At 41.9% G+C, this 17584-nt stretch overlaps 1 protein-coding gene across 3 annotated transcripts in view; it reads left to right on the top strand.

The window, feature by feature from the left end:
* agbl1 (AGBL carboxypeptidase 1) overlaps positions 1–17584 on the top strand; it is a 91975-nt gene that overhangs the window by 12835 nt on the left and 61556 nt on the right. For 2 of the 3 annotated variants that reach the window (XM_026174781.1, XM_026174779.1), the window contains exons 3-7: positions 10908–10971; positions 12804–12950; positions 13902–14033; positions 14337–14430; positions 17361–17398. In XM_026174781.1, the coding sequence (XP_026030566.1) occupies positions 10908–10971; positions 12804–12950; positions 13902–14033; positions 14337–14430; positions 17361–17398 (475 nt within the window). Of the gene's footprint in view, positions 1–10907; positions 10972–12803; positions 12951–13901; positions 14034–14336; positions 14431–14575; positions 14608–17360; positions 17399–17584 lie in introns of all 3 variants that reach the window. The other variant, XM_026174780.1, reaches the window with a different exon arrangement.

Raw genomic sequence — 17584 nt, 5'->3', positions numbered from 1 at the left:
CAAAACCTAGTGGATAGCCTGCAAAAGCACGTCACATGCACAGAATTGATTATCCATACCTCAAAAGCAAGTATCCATGTCAACGAAACTGTCAGTGCCATCAAAATGAAAAGTCTTGACACCATCTTTATGAACAAGATAGTCAAATGGCATTGTCATGTTTCCACTATGACAGTTCATAATTTCAGTGTTTCCCATTGCAAAAACAATTGGTGACACCTGAAAATGCTGACGACAGCACTATGGCCTACCTGTACAGCCATCTGAAATGTGCAGTAAAGTCACTGTAGATGTTATGGGAGTCTTGGGAGTAACTAAGACACTGAATACGTACGTTTCACATTTCCATTGTGTAGAAGTGTTTGTAATCCTACAGAATTGTGCAAAAGAAAAATATGCTACAGTCACTTGTTCACTGTAGAATACATGTAAACATAAAATCACCCATTTGGTAGAGCCTCCTCATGAGTGACAGCTGTAATTCACCTGAGATCAATTGTTCAATTTCGGAGACATTTCCAGGGAAAATGATACAGAAAGGTATAGGATTTGCTTGACAGATGGCCAATATTTGGCATGTGATAACTAGTTCAACAATTTTGTGTGTGATGACTTAAGCAATGGATGTATGACTATTAGTTTTATTGGGAATGACTATTCAGCATCCATAGGTATGATTACTTTTGACTGACATGACATAAGCAAATGGAAATGTCAGAAAGCAGCAGGGAAATGTATGGAAGCAACTGATTCATGTCCAAAATCATTTGCAGTTTGTTCAGAGAGAGGAGAAATTGCTACTATGATGTGCACAAATGACTGAGTGTTGTGGAGGTTGAACTAATAGTTATGAGAATTTCAATTCTGATCTGAGAAACGCACCAAAGCGACTGAGAAAAACTGTAATTGCAAACTCTTTTTTTGTAAGAAATTTCTCGTGCATTTATCAGCAAATGAGGCCCATTGTTTCAGAAGTCTTGTGGTTTGTTCAGGTTTCAGCTTTGCAAACCTATGTTACCTTCTGCAACCCTTCCTAACCTCCTTGCTCAGGGTTAACATTTATCATTGCTAATTGAGGCCTGTAAAGTTTTTTGCAGGTTCTCTTAGTATTGCATGCGCTGACCTTTGGGTGAAAATTTGCTGGGATGTCCACCTTTGGGAAAATTGTCAGCTGTCTTAAATGTTTTCCAGTTGTGAATAATAATAATAGCACTGTGGACTTCAAGTTGTTTGCAAATGAGCTCATAAAGGTTCCCAGATTATTGGGAATATTTATATTTTTTGTTACTGCCTGTTAAAGCAGCTCTTGCGGAATCAAACCTGTAGACATGATTATTCAATTTTGTGTTAGGGCAGTTTCTAAAAACTGTCAGATGAGAATCACAGTCTGAGGAACAGACATATTTAATTACTGTCACAGAATTTCCTCCCTTCTAAACATGTGAAACTTCAGAAGGGTAGAAATATTTCATGGGTAGACAGTCTGAGATACTGGCTCATTCAGTTCTCTACATCAGTGTAATGGGTCAACTTTGCTGTGAGTGCTCTTTTTTCACTGAGAGGGTGAAAAAAAATAATTAAAGCTCATTTAAAATTATGTATCTCAGTGTTAACTGAAAAGTCACACGTTTTCATATATGTCTGGACTATAAGACCTGAGCCAAGAAGCCACTGTCAGAAGCCTCATCATGGTTAGAATAGAACAGAATAATCCTTTAATTGTCCCAGAAGGGGAAATTTGGTTGTAACAGCAGCCAGAAAGAAAGGTTGAGTGCAGCACAAGCACCATTTTTATATGCAGGGTTTAAGTTACAAAAAAGTAAAGACAGTGCAAAAACAAAGCTCCCTCATCAAACATAGGGCCTTTTTAAAAAAATAGCTTTCAGGCTGTCACCCACTTCAGACTGGAACATGTGGTTGCAGTGAAAAGTGGCAAGTTGCTTCAACTGGTTAAGTTGACATAACCTGTCTATCCTATTTAAGATGTTATTACCTTTGTGTAGCAATCTTTGCTCAACACAAGCCTGTACTATTTTATTACTTTTCACACTGAATAGCTAGAACTAAAGACCAATGCAATTTGAGAAAATTCCAGTCGAGTGGCGTGTAAAGAAACACAAATTTACGTATTTACCGACTACTACACAAGAAAAATCTCGAGTCTTTCTTGTATAGCCCAGTCTGTTCCACTGGAATACCAGATGAGATCAGTGAGTTTGCAGGAAAATAGATGAGCAGAAGCAGCAAGGCAAGATCAGACTCAAGATTATGAATTTTACAGGGTAATGTGGAGGATTAAACATGAGATGGCCTCCCACAAGACCTCAAAATATTTTTACCTTAAATTTGACCATGAGCTAAGGTTGTTCCAATGGTTCCTAGTCCCTAGGGAAAGATCCTGTTGCGGAAACAAGACTATAGTTTCTATTTGAACAGGCAGATTGCTGGCCATCTAAACAGCCTGTCTGGATGCAACACATTAAGTTATTTATATCTGGCATCAGATATTCATCAGCGGCCTCATTTGGACATTGGAGAAGGTTTCTTCATACAACGCACATTTTAACGAGGGAGATGTTTGGCCACCTTAAAAGATTTCTGTTGAAACGGCAGAATTTAATCAGCCAGATTGGGTAGTTGATAAGACCAGCAGACCTCTGCTCAGTCGGATCGTTTTGAAAATGTGGGATTAGAATCTCTGAGAAAATCCATCTGCATGTACATGCGGAGTAAATGTGACATAAGAAACATGTATATAAACTAATATCCTAGTGTCCATTAGTTTGGAAATATTGGACACATTTTATGTATATAAGGCCACGAGTCCGTCATGATTGGCTCCAGCTCCCCTGCAACGCTGATAAGGATAAAGGGAAGAGAGGTGTGTGTATAAAAGGTTTTTTTTTAAATATGGTGTCATCCACTGGAACTGTTTGTGCTCCATTACATGAAAGGAGCTGAATTTAACAGGAAGTAGGAAAAACTGGAAAAGCCTAAAAATATTGCCAGTGTAATTAATATGAAGACATTTCACAGCCAGGATTTCAACAGGCTATAGAAACATTTCTTCACAGTAACATGTCAAGGTCAGTGCCACTTTCTGCCCTGTCTGCATATAAAGTCCTGAAGCAAGCTATGCTCACACTGTGTTCCAGGACGTGTCAATGCAGGATGCAGAATTTCCATGAAACACATCTACTTGTTCAAATTCAAATTCAAATTTTATTTGTCACACACACAACCATACACAGTATGACATGGGGGTGAAATGCTTGTAGCTGTAAAATGCCCGACCATTATATGACAGAAGAAAAGTTTTACAATATTTACAATTTACTACAAAAATTTACAAATTAACTTAGGAATTTACAGTAAAGAATGTGCAAATAGCAGAAGAGATTATAAAGATAAGGATTATAAATTATAGGAATTATAGGATTATAGGAAATGTGTGGTGGTGCGTGTGGTGACGTGTGTGAGAGTCCAGTCTTATAGTGACGTGTTTGGGAGAGTCCAGTCCTACACCTGGTTCAGGCCCCGAATAGCCTGGGGGAAGAAGCTCCTCTTCATTCTCTCTGTTTTGGCCTTAAGGGAGCGGAAGCGCTTCCCAGACCTCAACAGTGAGAAGAGTCCATTGTTGGGATGGGAGAGGTCCATCATAATCTTCCTAGCTTTGGACTTGCACCGCTTGGTGTAGATGGACAGCAGGTCAGGGAGCTCTGATTGAATGATGCGTTCTGCCGAGCGCACCACCCTTTGCAGATCTCGTCTATCCTGCTTGGTGCTGTTCCCAAACCAGGTGCAGATGTTTGACGTCAGGACGCTCTCGATGGTGCAGGAGTAGAAGTTCTTGAGCGCCTTCAGTGGCAGATGGAAGTCTAAGTCTTCTGAGGAAGAAGAGACGCTGACGGGCTTTCTTAACCAGGGTGTTGATGTGACAGGACCATGACAGGTCTTGAGTGATGTGGACACCCAGGTATCGGAAACTGTCCACTCTCTCCACTGGCGTGCCACTGATGATGAGGGGTTTGTAATTCCTCGCCTGCTTTGTAGTGAAGTCCACGATCAGCTCCTTAGTCTTGCTGATGTTTAGGAGGAGGTTATTCTCCTGGCACCAGGTCTCCAGGTTCCTAATCTCCTCCAGGTAGGCCGTCTCGATGTTGTCGGAGATTGTTAGGTGTGGCTGTGTGCAGGCAGGAATAGGACCCAAGGTGCAGACTCCGGAGACAGACGTGAACTCAAAAAGGCTTTAATTTGGTACTCAAAAATATAACATAACTGAAAAAACTCAAAACAAACTTAAACCAGAGGAATGACAGAACACACAGCTAAGAAAACGGTAGATCGCGACACAGACACTAAGAAACACAGGGCTTAAATACACAGAGGGAGCAATCAGGGAATGAGTAACAGGAGGGAAACACAGCTGGGGCAAATCAGAACTGACGAGACCAAAGAAGCGTAAACTGAACACACTGAGAAAAGACGGAGACCTTCAAAGTAAAACAGGAAACACATAACACAGACTGAACAAAGACACAGACTCACATGCAGGCACTACAAAGGGAACAGAGACGTGGGAACAGGGCAGACACAAACACTGACTGAACACGGGGATATAGGAACTTAAGATACACATAGACGCGAACTAGACAAGGGGATACAGGTGATAGGGGAGACAGGGCAACTAAAGAAGACAGAGACCTAAGCCATAAGACAGAACTCAAAGAAACCAAAAACTAGACAGTATAAATAATATCATAAACTCAAAAACCCTGGGTCGATGACCCAGGCATCCTAACAGTACCCCCCCCTTAAGGGCTGGCTTCCAGACAGCCCAAACCAAAACATCAAAATCAAAAAAACAAAAACAACCCAACCAGGGTGGGCGGCGGGGGGAAACAGGATGGAGGGCTCGAAACAAAACAAGGAGCCAAAACAAAAAAAGAAAGAACAAACAACGGAGCCTGGAAAGCAACAGAAGAAAACACAGGAACAAAGTCCAAAACAACAGCACCAAGGCCCAGGCATAGTCCAAAAGCAAACAAACAAAAGAGCTCACAAAAAGCGCAGAGGCCCAGGCAATAGTCTCAAAAAAGTTCAGGGGGCCGGCCCGGAGGCTGACAGCACGATAGTCCAAACCCGGGCAGTTCAGGGGGGCGGCCCGGAGGCTGATGGTCCAAGAGCCTAGAAAACAGTTCAGGAGGCCGGCCAGGCGGGAGGCACCGACGGCGACCGAGCAGATCAGGAGGCCGGCCGGGCGGGAGGCACCGACGGCGACGTAGTTCAGGGGGCCGTCCATGACGGCAATGACGTCCAGTCATCGGCCGGACAGGACGTGCAGGACGAGCAGGCCGGACAGGACGAGCAGGACGAGCTACAAAGGCTGAGGTCGGATCAGGGAGAGCTGCAGACTCGGGGGCCGGACCAGGCGGAGCTGCAGACTCGGGGGCCGGACCAGGCGGAGCTGCAGACTCGGGGGCCGGACCAGGCGGAGCTGCAGACTCGGGGGCCGGACCAGGCGGTGGAGCCGGTGGTGGCTGAACGGCCTCGCCAGAACCATCAGCAGACACTAGGACGTGCTGGCTGGGTCCTCCCGGACCCCCAGCTGACGAGGCACGAGGCTGAACGGGCCCCTCGGACCCTCCAGCGGAGACAGGTGGCTGAAGCGGTTCCTCGGACCCTCCAGCGGAGACAGGTGGCTGAACGGGCCCCTCGGACCCTCCAGCGGAGACAGGTGGCTGAACGGGCCCCTCGGACCCTCCAGCAGAGACAGGAGGCTGAACTGGCCCCTCGGATCCTCCAGCAGGAAGAGACGGCTGAAGCGATTCCTCGGACCCTCCAGCGGAGACGGGTGGCTGAAGCGGTTCCTCGGACCCTCCAGCGGAGACAGGAGGCTGAACGGGCCCCTCGGACCCTCCAGCGGAGACAGGAGGCTGAACGGGCCCCTCGGACCCTCCAGCGGAGACAGGTGGCTGAGCAGGTGACTGAGCCGATAGGTGAGCTAATGTCTGAGCTATGGAGAGAAGTTTAAGTTGTATTGACTGTTGTAACGATGGCAGTAATGGCGGGTGAGGTGGTGGATTAGCAGACGGTTGGACTAGGTTGTCTGAGCCTACGGATCCTACAGAAAACTGCTGGACGGGCTCACCTGAGCCTCCAGCGAGGTCAGAAACAGGTGCAAGTACCTGCCGGACACTAGCCACTCCCACCGGAGGAGAAGGTACGGGTGCAGGAGCTAACTGGTTCCCGGTCATCCTCACCCTGGGAGCCGGGACAGGCACAGTCAACGGCTGGGCAGCTGCAGTCCCCACCCGAGGAGCTGGTACGGGTGCAGCGACAGGCAGAGGCTCAGCCAGCCTAGACACCCGAGCAGGGACCAGCTGGACCTCAGCCTCCCTCACCTGAAGCACTGAAACAGGTGCAGGGGAATGCTGGGCCTGAGCTGCCCTGGGAGCAGGAACACAATGGTGCGAAGGAGCAGGCTCAGCAAACACAGACTCTTCTAAAACGTTTTTTAACTTCCTACCACCACCACGTCTAACAGTCTTAATAGTCTCAGTTTTAGCAGTGTTCATATGATTGTTAGTCTCCAGCTCCGAGGAACGACAGCAATCACAACTCACCACCGGGAGTTGCTCCGCAGAAAAAGAGTGGTGACGGTGTGAGCGTCGCCTCCTCCGGGAAGTGGGAGGTGGCGAACTGGGCTGCGAACCCTCCAAAGGACCGGGCTGCGATGAGGAAGCAGAGAGTTTGTGAAGCTCAGAACGCGGCAGACCCAAAAACAGAGCGAAGGACTGCAGCGGAGTGAGTCTAACGTCCGGTGTCACATAATCTCTCTTCCTCCGCCGCTTAACTCTCTTGTCGGACTGGTAATCCAGGGGTGAAGGCGGAGGTGTAGCGACTGGAGAGAAGGAGCACGTGCTCAACCTGATCGCCCGAGGCATAGACACTGGCTCGGCCGTAGCCATTTGGAGGCTGCGGGGCCCTCCCAAAGCCAAACGTGACCCATAGAAGGGTGACTGGAGCTCCTGGGCATGCTCAGCTTCCTCCCTCACGATCTCCTTGAGGAAGGCAGAAACTGCGGGTCGCTGATACCACACGGAGTCTGCTGGGTCCATGTTCTGGTCGCGATCTTCTGTTAGGTGTGGCTGTGTGCAGGCAGGAATAGGACCCAAGGTGCAGACTCCGGAGACAGACGTGAACTCAAAAAGGCTTTAATTAGGTACTCAAAAATATAACATAACTGAAAAAACTCAAAACAAACTTAAACCAGAGGAATGACAGAACACACAGCTAGGAAAACGGTAGATCGCGACACAGACACTAAGAAACACAGGGCTTAAATACACAGAGGGAGCAATCAGGGAATGAGTAACAGGAGGGAAACACAGCTGGGGCAAATCAGAACTGACGAGACCAAAGAAGCGTAAACTGAACACACTGAGAAAAGACGGAGACCTTCAAAGTAAAACAGGAAACACATAACACAGACTGAACAAAGACACAGACTCACATGCAGGCACTACAGAGGGAACAGAGACGTGGGAACAGGGCAGACACAAACACTGACTGAACACGGGGATATAGGAACTTAAGATACACATAGACGCGAACTAGACAAGGGGATGCAGGTGATAGGGGAGACAGGGCAACTAAAGAAGACAGAGACCTAAGCCATAAGACAGAACTCAAAGAAACCAAAAACTAGACAGTATAAATAATAATAATAATAATAATAAACTTTATTTATAAAGCACACTTAAAAACCAAGGGTATGCCAAGGTGCTTAACAAGTAAAATAGAGTATAGGAGGAGGATAATAGAAATAATAGAAATAGGACCAAAGCAAGTACTAAATATGCAAGCAGATAACTGTCACTAATACATAGGAAAGCAACAGGTACAGAGCAAACAAGAATTTAAATGAGCATAAAAGTGCATGATATAAAATCATAAAAGAAATATTAACTAGAGGGAAAGGCAAGATTGAATAAGTGGGTTTTTAATCGTGATTTGAACAGTGCAATGGAATCAGATGCGCGGAGGTCGAGAGGAAGGGTATTCCACAGTACCGGGGCAGCCAGAGCAAACGCACGGTCACCCCGAGACTTCAGTCGAGATCTGGGTTGGGTCAGAAGTAGTTGAGTGGCAGATCTGAGTGTTCTAGCAGGAGTATGTGGTTTGAGAAGTTCACTAAGATAACTTGGCGCTAATTTATTAATAGTTTTGAAAGTAAGAAGTAATATTTTAAATTGAATACGGTACTTTATGGGCAGCCAATGCAGGCTAGCTAGGACAGGGGTAATATGGCAAAATTTCCTGGTACCAGTCAAAAGGCGGGCTGCTGCATTTTGGACTGTTTGCAGTTTAAGAAGAAGAGAAGAGGGAAGACCATAGTACAAGGAGTTACAATAATCCAACCTGGAGGTCACAAAAGCGTGAATAAGCTTCTCCAGGTCCTCATGCGGAACATAATGCCTAGCCTTAGAGATAAGGCGCAGTTGGTGGAAGCTAGATCTCACTACAGCAGACACTTGCTTATCGAGTTTGAGCGAGCTATCCAGCAGTACACCCAAGTTACTGACATAGTCACAAGAAAAACTAGCAAAGGAACCCAGGGCAGCACAGAGTTGGGCACGAGGGATTTTACTGTTGAACACCACAATCTCAGTCTTCTTATCATTTAAAACGAGGGAATTACTCAGGAACCATTCTTTGACCTCCCGCATGCATTCTTGAAAGTAGTGCAGGGACACAGCAAGGTCGTCAGTAAGTTCAAAATAGATCTGTATGTCATCGGCATAACAGTGGAAGGCGATATTGTATTTTTCAAAGATTGCACCTAGAGGGAGCAAATACAATGAGAAGAGAATAGGGCCTAAAACTGATCCTTGAGGCACACCACAACAGACCGGAGCGGAGGAAGAGGAGAAGGTGCCTAAGTTAACTGATAAGGATCTATCAGCGAGGTATGATTTAAACCAGTCGAGGGCAGTGCCTCTAATACCCACAGTGTGCTCAAGTCTTAGTAATAAAATGTTATGGTCTACCATATCAAAGGCCGAAGAGAGGTCCAGTAAAACTAGGACCATAGAGCGTCCAGTATCAGTGGTTACAAGAATATCATTAAGAACTCTAACCAACGCTGTTTCAGTGCTATGCAATGGCTTAAAGGCAGATTGAAATTTCTCAGCAATATTGTTTGTGTCCAAGTACGCCTGGAGCTGGGAGAGAACTAGTCTCTCCAGGATCTTGGACAAGAACGAAAGCTTAGAGATCGGTCTATAGTTTGAAGGTCATAACAGTCAGAATTTCTTTTTTTAAGAATCGGGTGGACTACAGCATGCTTAAAGGACAAAGGAACACAGCCTGAGAGCAAGGAAAAGTTCATAAGAAATAGGATACTAGGTCCGATTACATCAAAACAGTCCTTAGCTAAACGAGATGGAAGAATGTCAAGCACAGTATTGGTGTTATTCATTTGAGCAACTAGCCGCTTAAGAGTCAAAAGTGACACAGGCTCAAACTGGTGGAAAGTTGAAATGCACTCAGGAATGGGGAGAGGATATAAAGCAGGGGGAAGGGAGGACTTAAGAGATGAGACCTTTTTTAAAAAGTGAGTTTGAAATCGCTCACAAAGACCCTGAGAATGAATTAAAGGCATGTCCGGGGAAGGGTTAACCACAGAGTTAAAAATTTTAAATAAGGTACGGGGGTTATGGTCATTGGCCAGGATGATCATAAACTCAAAAACCCTGGGTCGATGACCCAGGCATCCTAACACTACTACACTCACCGTGTTCCATCTGGTCATAATCAGCTGACTGTGCTCAACTTTGGGATTGCAGGCCTCAGTCCTGACAGCTGATGACATGAAGACAATTATAAGAGATTCACAAAACATGAGAATTTGCAAAACAAATTGCAATCATTCCACTTTCATATAAACACAAGCAAGAAAAATCAGCTTTGTTGAGTGATAAAATCATTCAACAAAAACAAGAATAACAATATGTAGTGACAGTCACTAAAAAAGTGCAAAAACCACAACCATTAGTAGCAGCTGGGTTGTTTGGATTGTATATGGAGTCCACATTCTGATTTAGATACTGTGTGTCATGCTTCTCTGAGGTTCATCACTAACTGTAAATTTCAGACACACCACAGTTATACTCTCAGGTGGGAGGGGCTGCTTTGGCCAGTCGGAGGAACTCTCATTTATACAGTTTTATATATAAGGCAATACTCAGATTGCTGCCTTTCTATATGTGTTCCCTGCTTGCAATGAAACATGCTGATCGTTATTCTCTTCGTCCGCAAGGTTACTTGTTGCTTTCTGTTCCATTTGCCCGAACTGAACTTGGCAAAAGAGCTTTTGTCCATTTAGCACCCTTTGCTTATAACGAGCTGCAGAACGACTGGAAAATGACTGAATTCATTTCATTAAGTGCTTTTGAATCTAAACTAAGAATCCTTGTGACCAATTCCATAACATGCAACTGTTTCAATAAGATTGTTTGTCATTTTAACTGAATTTTAGAATTTTTATTTAATTTTATCTTTATTTATTTATTTATTTATTTAATTAATTAATTTTTCATTTATTTTAGAATGTCTGTTGTTGCTGCCTGTGTTTAATTGAGTAATTTTTGTAACTGTGAGACATTTGCTGCTGCCTATCTTAGGCAGGTCTCCGTTCAAAAATAGGTTTTTAATCTCAATGGGATCTTCCTGGTTAAATAAAAAAAAAAGTAGGTTAGATGCATTCTAACTTTTTTATTCTTTTATTTTGTGGGTTTAAATGTCTTATATTCTCTCTCTCTCCCTCTCTCTCTGTGTGTGTGTGTGTGTGTGCGTGCGTGCGTGCGTGCGTGTGTGTGTGTGTGTGTGTGTTGTCTCTGCAGAATGTAGGGGATGTGGAGAGCACCTTAAATATCCTCAGTGTCTTGGATGAACTTCTGTCAGCTGGTAAGATCATCTTCTCACCATTTGGTTTCCATCCTTACGTAAAAAGTTGTTGTGCTATGGAAAATGCCAATAAACACACAAAGCCTTTAAAGGCACAGTCTGTTTTTTTAATTAAATATACTAAAAACTAAGTTACTAAGAACTCATAACTGTACTTAAATTCATGTGTAATTACATCTTCCAACAAGCAGATGCAATCTTTTGAACTTAGAATTCATCCGTTCACTTTTTTCCTCCATAAAGATGACATTTGACGACCTCCCCTGTACCTTTAAGATGAGTTTTGACTCCTCATTATATATATATCAATAAAAACATGACTTGATGATCATTAATAAAGTTTCCAGGTTTTTCCAAGGGTAGCTGCATAGTCAGAAACCTAGAAGCAGGTCTGAAATATGACAGAAACCCCTCAATTCAGAAAAGTTCTTCAAGCATTATTCCTACTAGCCTTTCAAGGAGTAAAGAGTTGAAAATACACAGGAGCGGGCAATGGTTTGAAGTCATCGTGCTGCCTCATCATCCTGAATAAAATAGCCGGGATGAACGTCACTGTTCCAACTAATTGCAATTTATGTACGAGGCTAGAGACCAGCTACAAATATAGTATACCAAGGGGGAAAGGAGAGGAGAACTCGTAGGCATTTGTGCTGGAGAGGCAAATTTTAATATGTGTCTGCACCTTTATGTCACAGTGTGGCAGAAGCAGACTGTGTGGATTGACAAAACGGACCCAAAACACAGATTCACAAAGTTTTAGATGAGTAAAAAAACACAAACAACCAACATATTGACAGCTGAGGTAAATAGTGGAGCCGCAACCCACACTCAGAGTGACAGTCTATGCAGATAAATATCAGCCACAGTTGTTTGTCATACAGCGGCCACTGTAGCTAGGATCACACACTTTAATTGGGAGGTAGAAGAAAACAGAGCTCATTTGACTTCAGCTGGCATCTAGGGCTGGGTGTAGCATGTGCCAAATGAATGGATGACAGTAATCCTATTTTTAGTAATGCAGTTATGTAATGCGTTACTGTACTAAATTCTGTAAATACATTAAAATTAATATTATTTTGTTACTTGCGTTACTTGTTTTTTCAGATATATGCACCAGGAAGGATAGGAAGAAAACAGCATACACATGTATGCTGGGAAGACAAAAAATATAGAGTGGTTTATAGCTTTTGAGAAGTGGCAATATGGACATTAATTTTATTTGTATTGCATGAAAGGACATAAGTGCAATGGTGAAATCCAAACAACATCCAAGACAGAAACAACTGCAGTATACTGCTAACAGAACTGTGGCTCTTAGACAGATTGCTAAGAAGCTAATCAACAACAAGTGATGTCAAAGCTGAGTGTATTCAGACCCCAGCCCAGCAGCCAGAGGCTGAACTTCTGCAGGTAACAAAGGCAATGATGTGTCTATATATAGACATATAATAGGATCAAATGTGGAAACTGGTTACAGCTGAGTACATAGATAGAAAAACAAATAAAATAGGGGAATTGCAAAAAAGGTAAATAAATAAAAGAAGGGAAAGAAAAGAGATTTTATTATCAGATAAGTAATATTTTTCAGAATTAGAAGGTGAGGGCACTTGGAAGATATCTGTGGCTGTCACACCCCTCGTATTCTGAGGATGACTAAGGTTTAAGTCTTCATTTGGAGCAGTAATGTCCTTTGCAATAAATAGAAGTACTTGATGAATGCCCATTTGAATGCGGCTTGTAGCATCCTTTATATTTTTTCAAAATAGTAAAAAAAGGCACTATTTATATTTCAGTCCCTTTCAGCCAAGCACTAACCTCTGCTCTCTGTTCAGGTACAGATCGGCGCATCCACTATATGATCAAGAAAGGTGGTAGTGAGGCTCTGCTGACTGCACTGGTTAAATATGGCCACACTTTCAGTCCCAACTACACTATACTCATACCACTCCTGCACCTGCTAGCTAAAGTTGGACACAAAGGTGGGAATGAACAAAACAACATGTATTGTGATAACTCTTTCTAACTCTTAAAGTTTGTTTAGGAAAGGTGAGATGATCTACAAAAATAGCACAGTGGTTCCTGATTCACTGACAGCTATGTTTGTGTGTGAATAATGAAAGCTTCTCACAGAGATATATCTGTGCTTATTTGTCTGACCAACAATTTAAATCATACTGAGGGTCATTGTATGTTACAATGTACATGGTATGAAGGCATATTCATAACATACCTTCATACCGTGTACATTGTAATATACCCATAATAGACCCATTTTTGTACCTTCATACCTATAACAGACCCATTTCTGTAATATATCTATATACCTATATTATTGCTAATATGTATTTTGTAATATATTTATATCATGGCTAAAGCACTTCTGGATGGATGCAAACTGCATTTCGTTGCCTTGTACTGTGACATGTGCAATGACAATAAAGTTGAATTCTATTCTATTCTAATTCTATGTTGCAATATTTAAAAAAAGCAAAAGGTCTATAATGGAAATACAAAGCAAACTGCTAATACATTTAGGTAGCACTTAGTTATTATTAGCAAGTGCTTAATTCATCATTTACATGTCATTACTAGTCCTTAATATGTCATTTAGAAATGCAGATATGTTTAGCCATCTGCTAATGTTACACCATGTCAAGCGATCACTGCTTGGTGTAACTATGTAGAGCTATTAATGCTACTACATCACTGCTAGTAATAATCACAATTACACTCATGGTAATTTTCCAAAGATGGAAAAAAATCATATAACTTTAATATTTGAATGCTACTATTTTAAGTACTTTTTCATTGGGGTTGCTGTTATTTTTGGATGTTTTTGACTTCTTGCATTCTTAAAATTTTCATCACTTACTTTCACAATACTTACTGTCACCATGCGTATTCATTGCAATGTATATATATATATGTAGACCGTCGTATTGGTATGAAAGCAGAAGAGGCAGGTGCAGTGCTGCTGACTCTGAATCTGCTGAAACACAGTGGCCAGCATGCCAGGAGAACTGCTGCCTGCCTCTGGGTGATCCAAGTCTTCTGTTCATCAGGTAAACAATATAGTTGTTTTTGTCACCAGCTTGGAGTTAAATTCATATCCTGGAGGCTTACCCTAAAAATAATCATAGCTGCTATTTCTCTAAATTCTAATCCAAACTTTACCCTTATCCTAAACCCTACCTTATACATTGTCATCCAGAGTACTTTATTATTGAATTCTTCATTAACAAGTAAAGCCTCCACCTTAATTTTTAAGGGGAGAGTATTTCAGAAGCTTTACCTGTTGCTGTGTTTAAACTTATATGTTGATAATCTTAGTAACAGAGTTAAAGTCAGTTGTGTTGTCTTGACAGTTTCTACAGCAAACCTCATAGGAGAAAACCATGGACTGGATGTCATCTACCGCCTCATTCCTCAATACACAACCAAGCATCTGCATGCTATTAAGTAAGTATCCTAAGGGCTTTCTGCATTTTCCACTGATCAGTTTTACCATATAGATACAGTCAGGGCCATAGGCTTTTGAACAATTTTTCATCCAGAATCCAATAATGTTTTTGACACAATTTTTTTGTAATTTTGCTTTCTGCAGTACCGCAGTGGACTCTAAATTAAACAATCAAGGTGTGATTTAAGTGCAGACTTTCAGCATTAATTCAAGTGGTTTATAGAAATAGTTGATGAATTATAGCTAGCTGTTTATAATACCAGTTTTGGAAGCTAGGGATCGGAGTGCCAGGACCTCTCGATCCACTAACACTGAAGCCCTATGTCGACTCCTGCGGGTGGTGGGCCCACAGGCGGACGGACCCATGTTGCTTTTCTGGCCCGGCCACCAGATGCTCACCAGACATTCACTCGAGACACTACCCTGGGCCTGGTGCGCTGGACCCTTGAATTGTTCTGGATGAACATTTTTGCAGCACATGATTGGCTGAAGTTCAGAATTCATGGACTCCCTTGGGACGCTCAGCTAGACTTTAACTGTAGATGCTTTCAGTTGCAGCTTGTTTGGGGATCTCTCTGACTACAGTACTGTCTTCAATACTGAAAAGCATGACTGAGATGAGGTTGCTGACATGGAAGAATATCCTATTTTTTTGCCTTGAGAAACCTTTGGGTGAGAACTGCGATAATAAATAAAGCCAATGACAACTATGATAGGCTATATTTGGATAAATAGTTCAAGTAATGGTTTTATTAAATCCTTCGAATTAAAGTCTGAACTTCAATACAATGTGACGGCATCAAGAACCAAACTTATAAAATTGTGTCACTGTCTACTGACCACTCATAGTTCTTTAAACTACAAGCCACATTTAACCATATATGAGAATATTTAACTGCCCCCCATTGATCCATCCATTTTCTTAATCGCCTGTCCAGTTAAGGGTTGCAGTGGGACCAGTAGCCTGTCCCAGCTCTCACTGGGTGACAGGCAGGGTGGTGGTCACCCATACGGAAAAGAAATAGTAAAAACTTATATGTGATTACTCATGAAAGTGGCCACTTTCGCATTACTTTCATACATTGTTTTAGTAAGTATCCAAAACATACACGTTTCATTATATAATTTTTCAAGGGATCTTATATCTGTTTTCACACTTATATGCTTTTCATACAAGTTTCACACAAGACAGATACAAACTTTATAAGATTTATATATATCTTTTCCATATGGGCAGAGAAACTGAGATTTTGTTATAGTCCAGGTATAGTACACTGTCACGGAGAAGTGTATTTAGGCTTTAAAGATATTATCTCCCCCCTGCTTGTAATGCAACATCTGCATGCAGTAATACAACTTCTGCATGTGTGTCTATTTCCAGTTTTAAAGCAGCAAAGCATGAAATGGACATGGTGGACCGGCCTGTCTATTACATGTTTTCCTGTTTCCTGTAATACTGGGTTGGAGATTCCTGCTGGACCCACGTACTCTGTTTAAAAATTCATGGGGATATGACTTTTTGGGCAAGGTTGTGGATTTTTCTTCCACTGCCTTTACTCTGTAAACTCCACTGATTCATTTAAAAAACAGCTGAAGGCATACTGACAACCTTTAGGTAAATTGTTGTTTTATGTTTTTTTTTTTTGTTCATTCTTATGATATATTTTATTTCTGGTTTTATTGTAAAGTATATTGTGATTTTTACCTGTAAAAAGTGTTTATAAATGCATTTTACTTACTTACTTGACCTCAGTGTAGCATTTGACACCACAGACCACAAAATGTTAACACAGTGATTACAAAATGTGTTAGCCATTAAAGTTACTGCCCTGCAGTGGTTTGAATCATAGCTCGCTAATATCATTAACTCTAATTTGTTCGTGTAAATGGAGAGTCAAACACTAAGCACTGTTATAGAGTACCACAGGGTTCTGTTTTTGGACCAATTCTGTTTAAATTATACAGGCATAATACATTAGGCAGTATTGGTAGAAGCCATAACATACAGTGCATTCTCATTGCTATGCAGATGATACCTAGCTTTATCGATCCATGAAGCCAGATGACATACACCGATTAGTTAAACTGCATGAATGTCTTAAAGACATACAGACCTGGATGAACTCTAATGCCTTGTTTCTAAATTCAGATTAAATTGACTTTCTTGTACCATTTTACAAACACGATTCTTACTCTAGATGGCATTACCTTGACCTCCAGTAACACTTGGAGCCATTTTTGACTAAATGTCCTTCAATGCGTATATTAAAACAACCACATCTGTGTTATTAGCACAGTTATATTTAATATCTTAGTTACCGGTATATCTAAGGCAGTATTCAGGGTCAACTAATCCAGCCCTAACTATATGCTTTATCAAAAAGAAAAGTTTTCGGGTTAATCTTAAAGGATAGAAAGTGTCTTTTTCCCAGATCCAAACTCTACTTGGTTCCACAGGCTCAGTAAGCCAGCAGTTTGAGAGCAAAGTGCTCAATTGGGACAATATGGTACTCTGAAGCCTTTAAGAAAAGACAATTCAAGACCTTGTATGTAAGAAGAAAGATATTAAATTCAGTTCTGGAATTAACAGGTAGCTAAGACAAGGCAATACAGGAGAAAAATACTCACTTTCCAGTCCTTGTCAGTACTCTCACTGCAGCATTTTCGATCAACTGAAGGCTTTTCAGGGAGCTTTAGGACATCCTGACAAAAATGAACTACAGTAGTCCAGACTGGAAGTAATAATGAAGATGAATCAATTTTTCAGCGTCACCCTGAGTCAAGATGTTTCTAATTTTAGAAGTCAAATAATTTCATGTTCACTCATACATAAAGATTTACTTTGACAATTACAAATGCAATTCGTTTTTTATTTTAATTTGGTGTTGATTCAAATGAGTCAGACGTCACTTTTCTGTTTTTTTCCTAGGGCAGCCATTAATGCCTTTTCTGCTCTGCTGTGCACAAGTAAGTTTTTTTTATTACCTTGAGCATTCCTCAGCTGATGTTTCCATTTTCATCATCACCATCTTCATTACCATCATGTCACAACTGTTTCTCCGGGGACACATTGGCAATGCTTGATTTGTGAGGTCATTTTGTTTTCTTATGATTTTTGTGTCTAATTTCAAGGACCATAAAGATACCTTACAC

The sequence above is a fragment of the Astatotilapia calliptera genome, chromosome 7 (assembly GCF_900246225.1).
Source record: "Astatotilapia calliptera chromosome 7, fAstCal1.2, whole genome shotgun sequence".
NCBI lineage: Eukaryota > Metazoa > Chordata > Actinopteri > Cichliformes > Cichlidae > Astatotilapia > Astatotilapia calliptera.
Note: the sequence above shows the minus strand (reverse complement) of the source record. Positions and strands in the feature narration are given on the sequence as shown.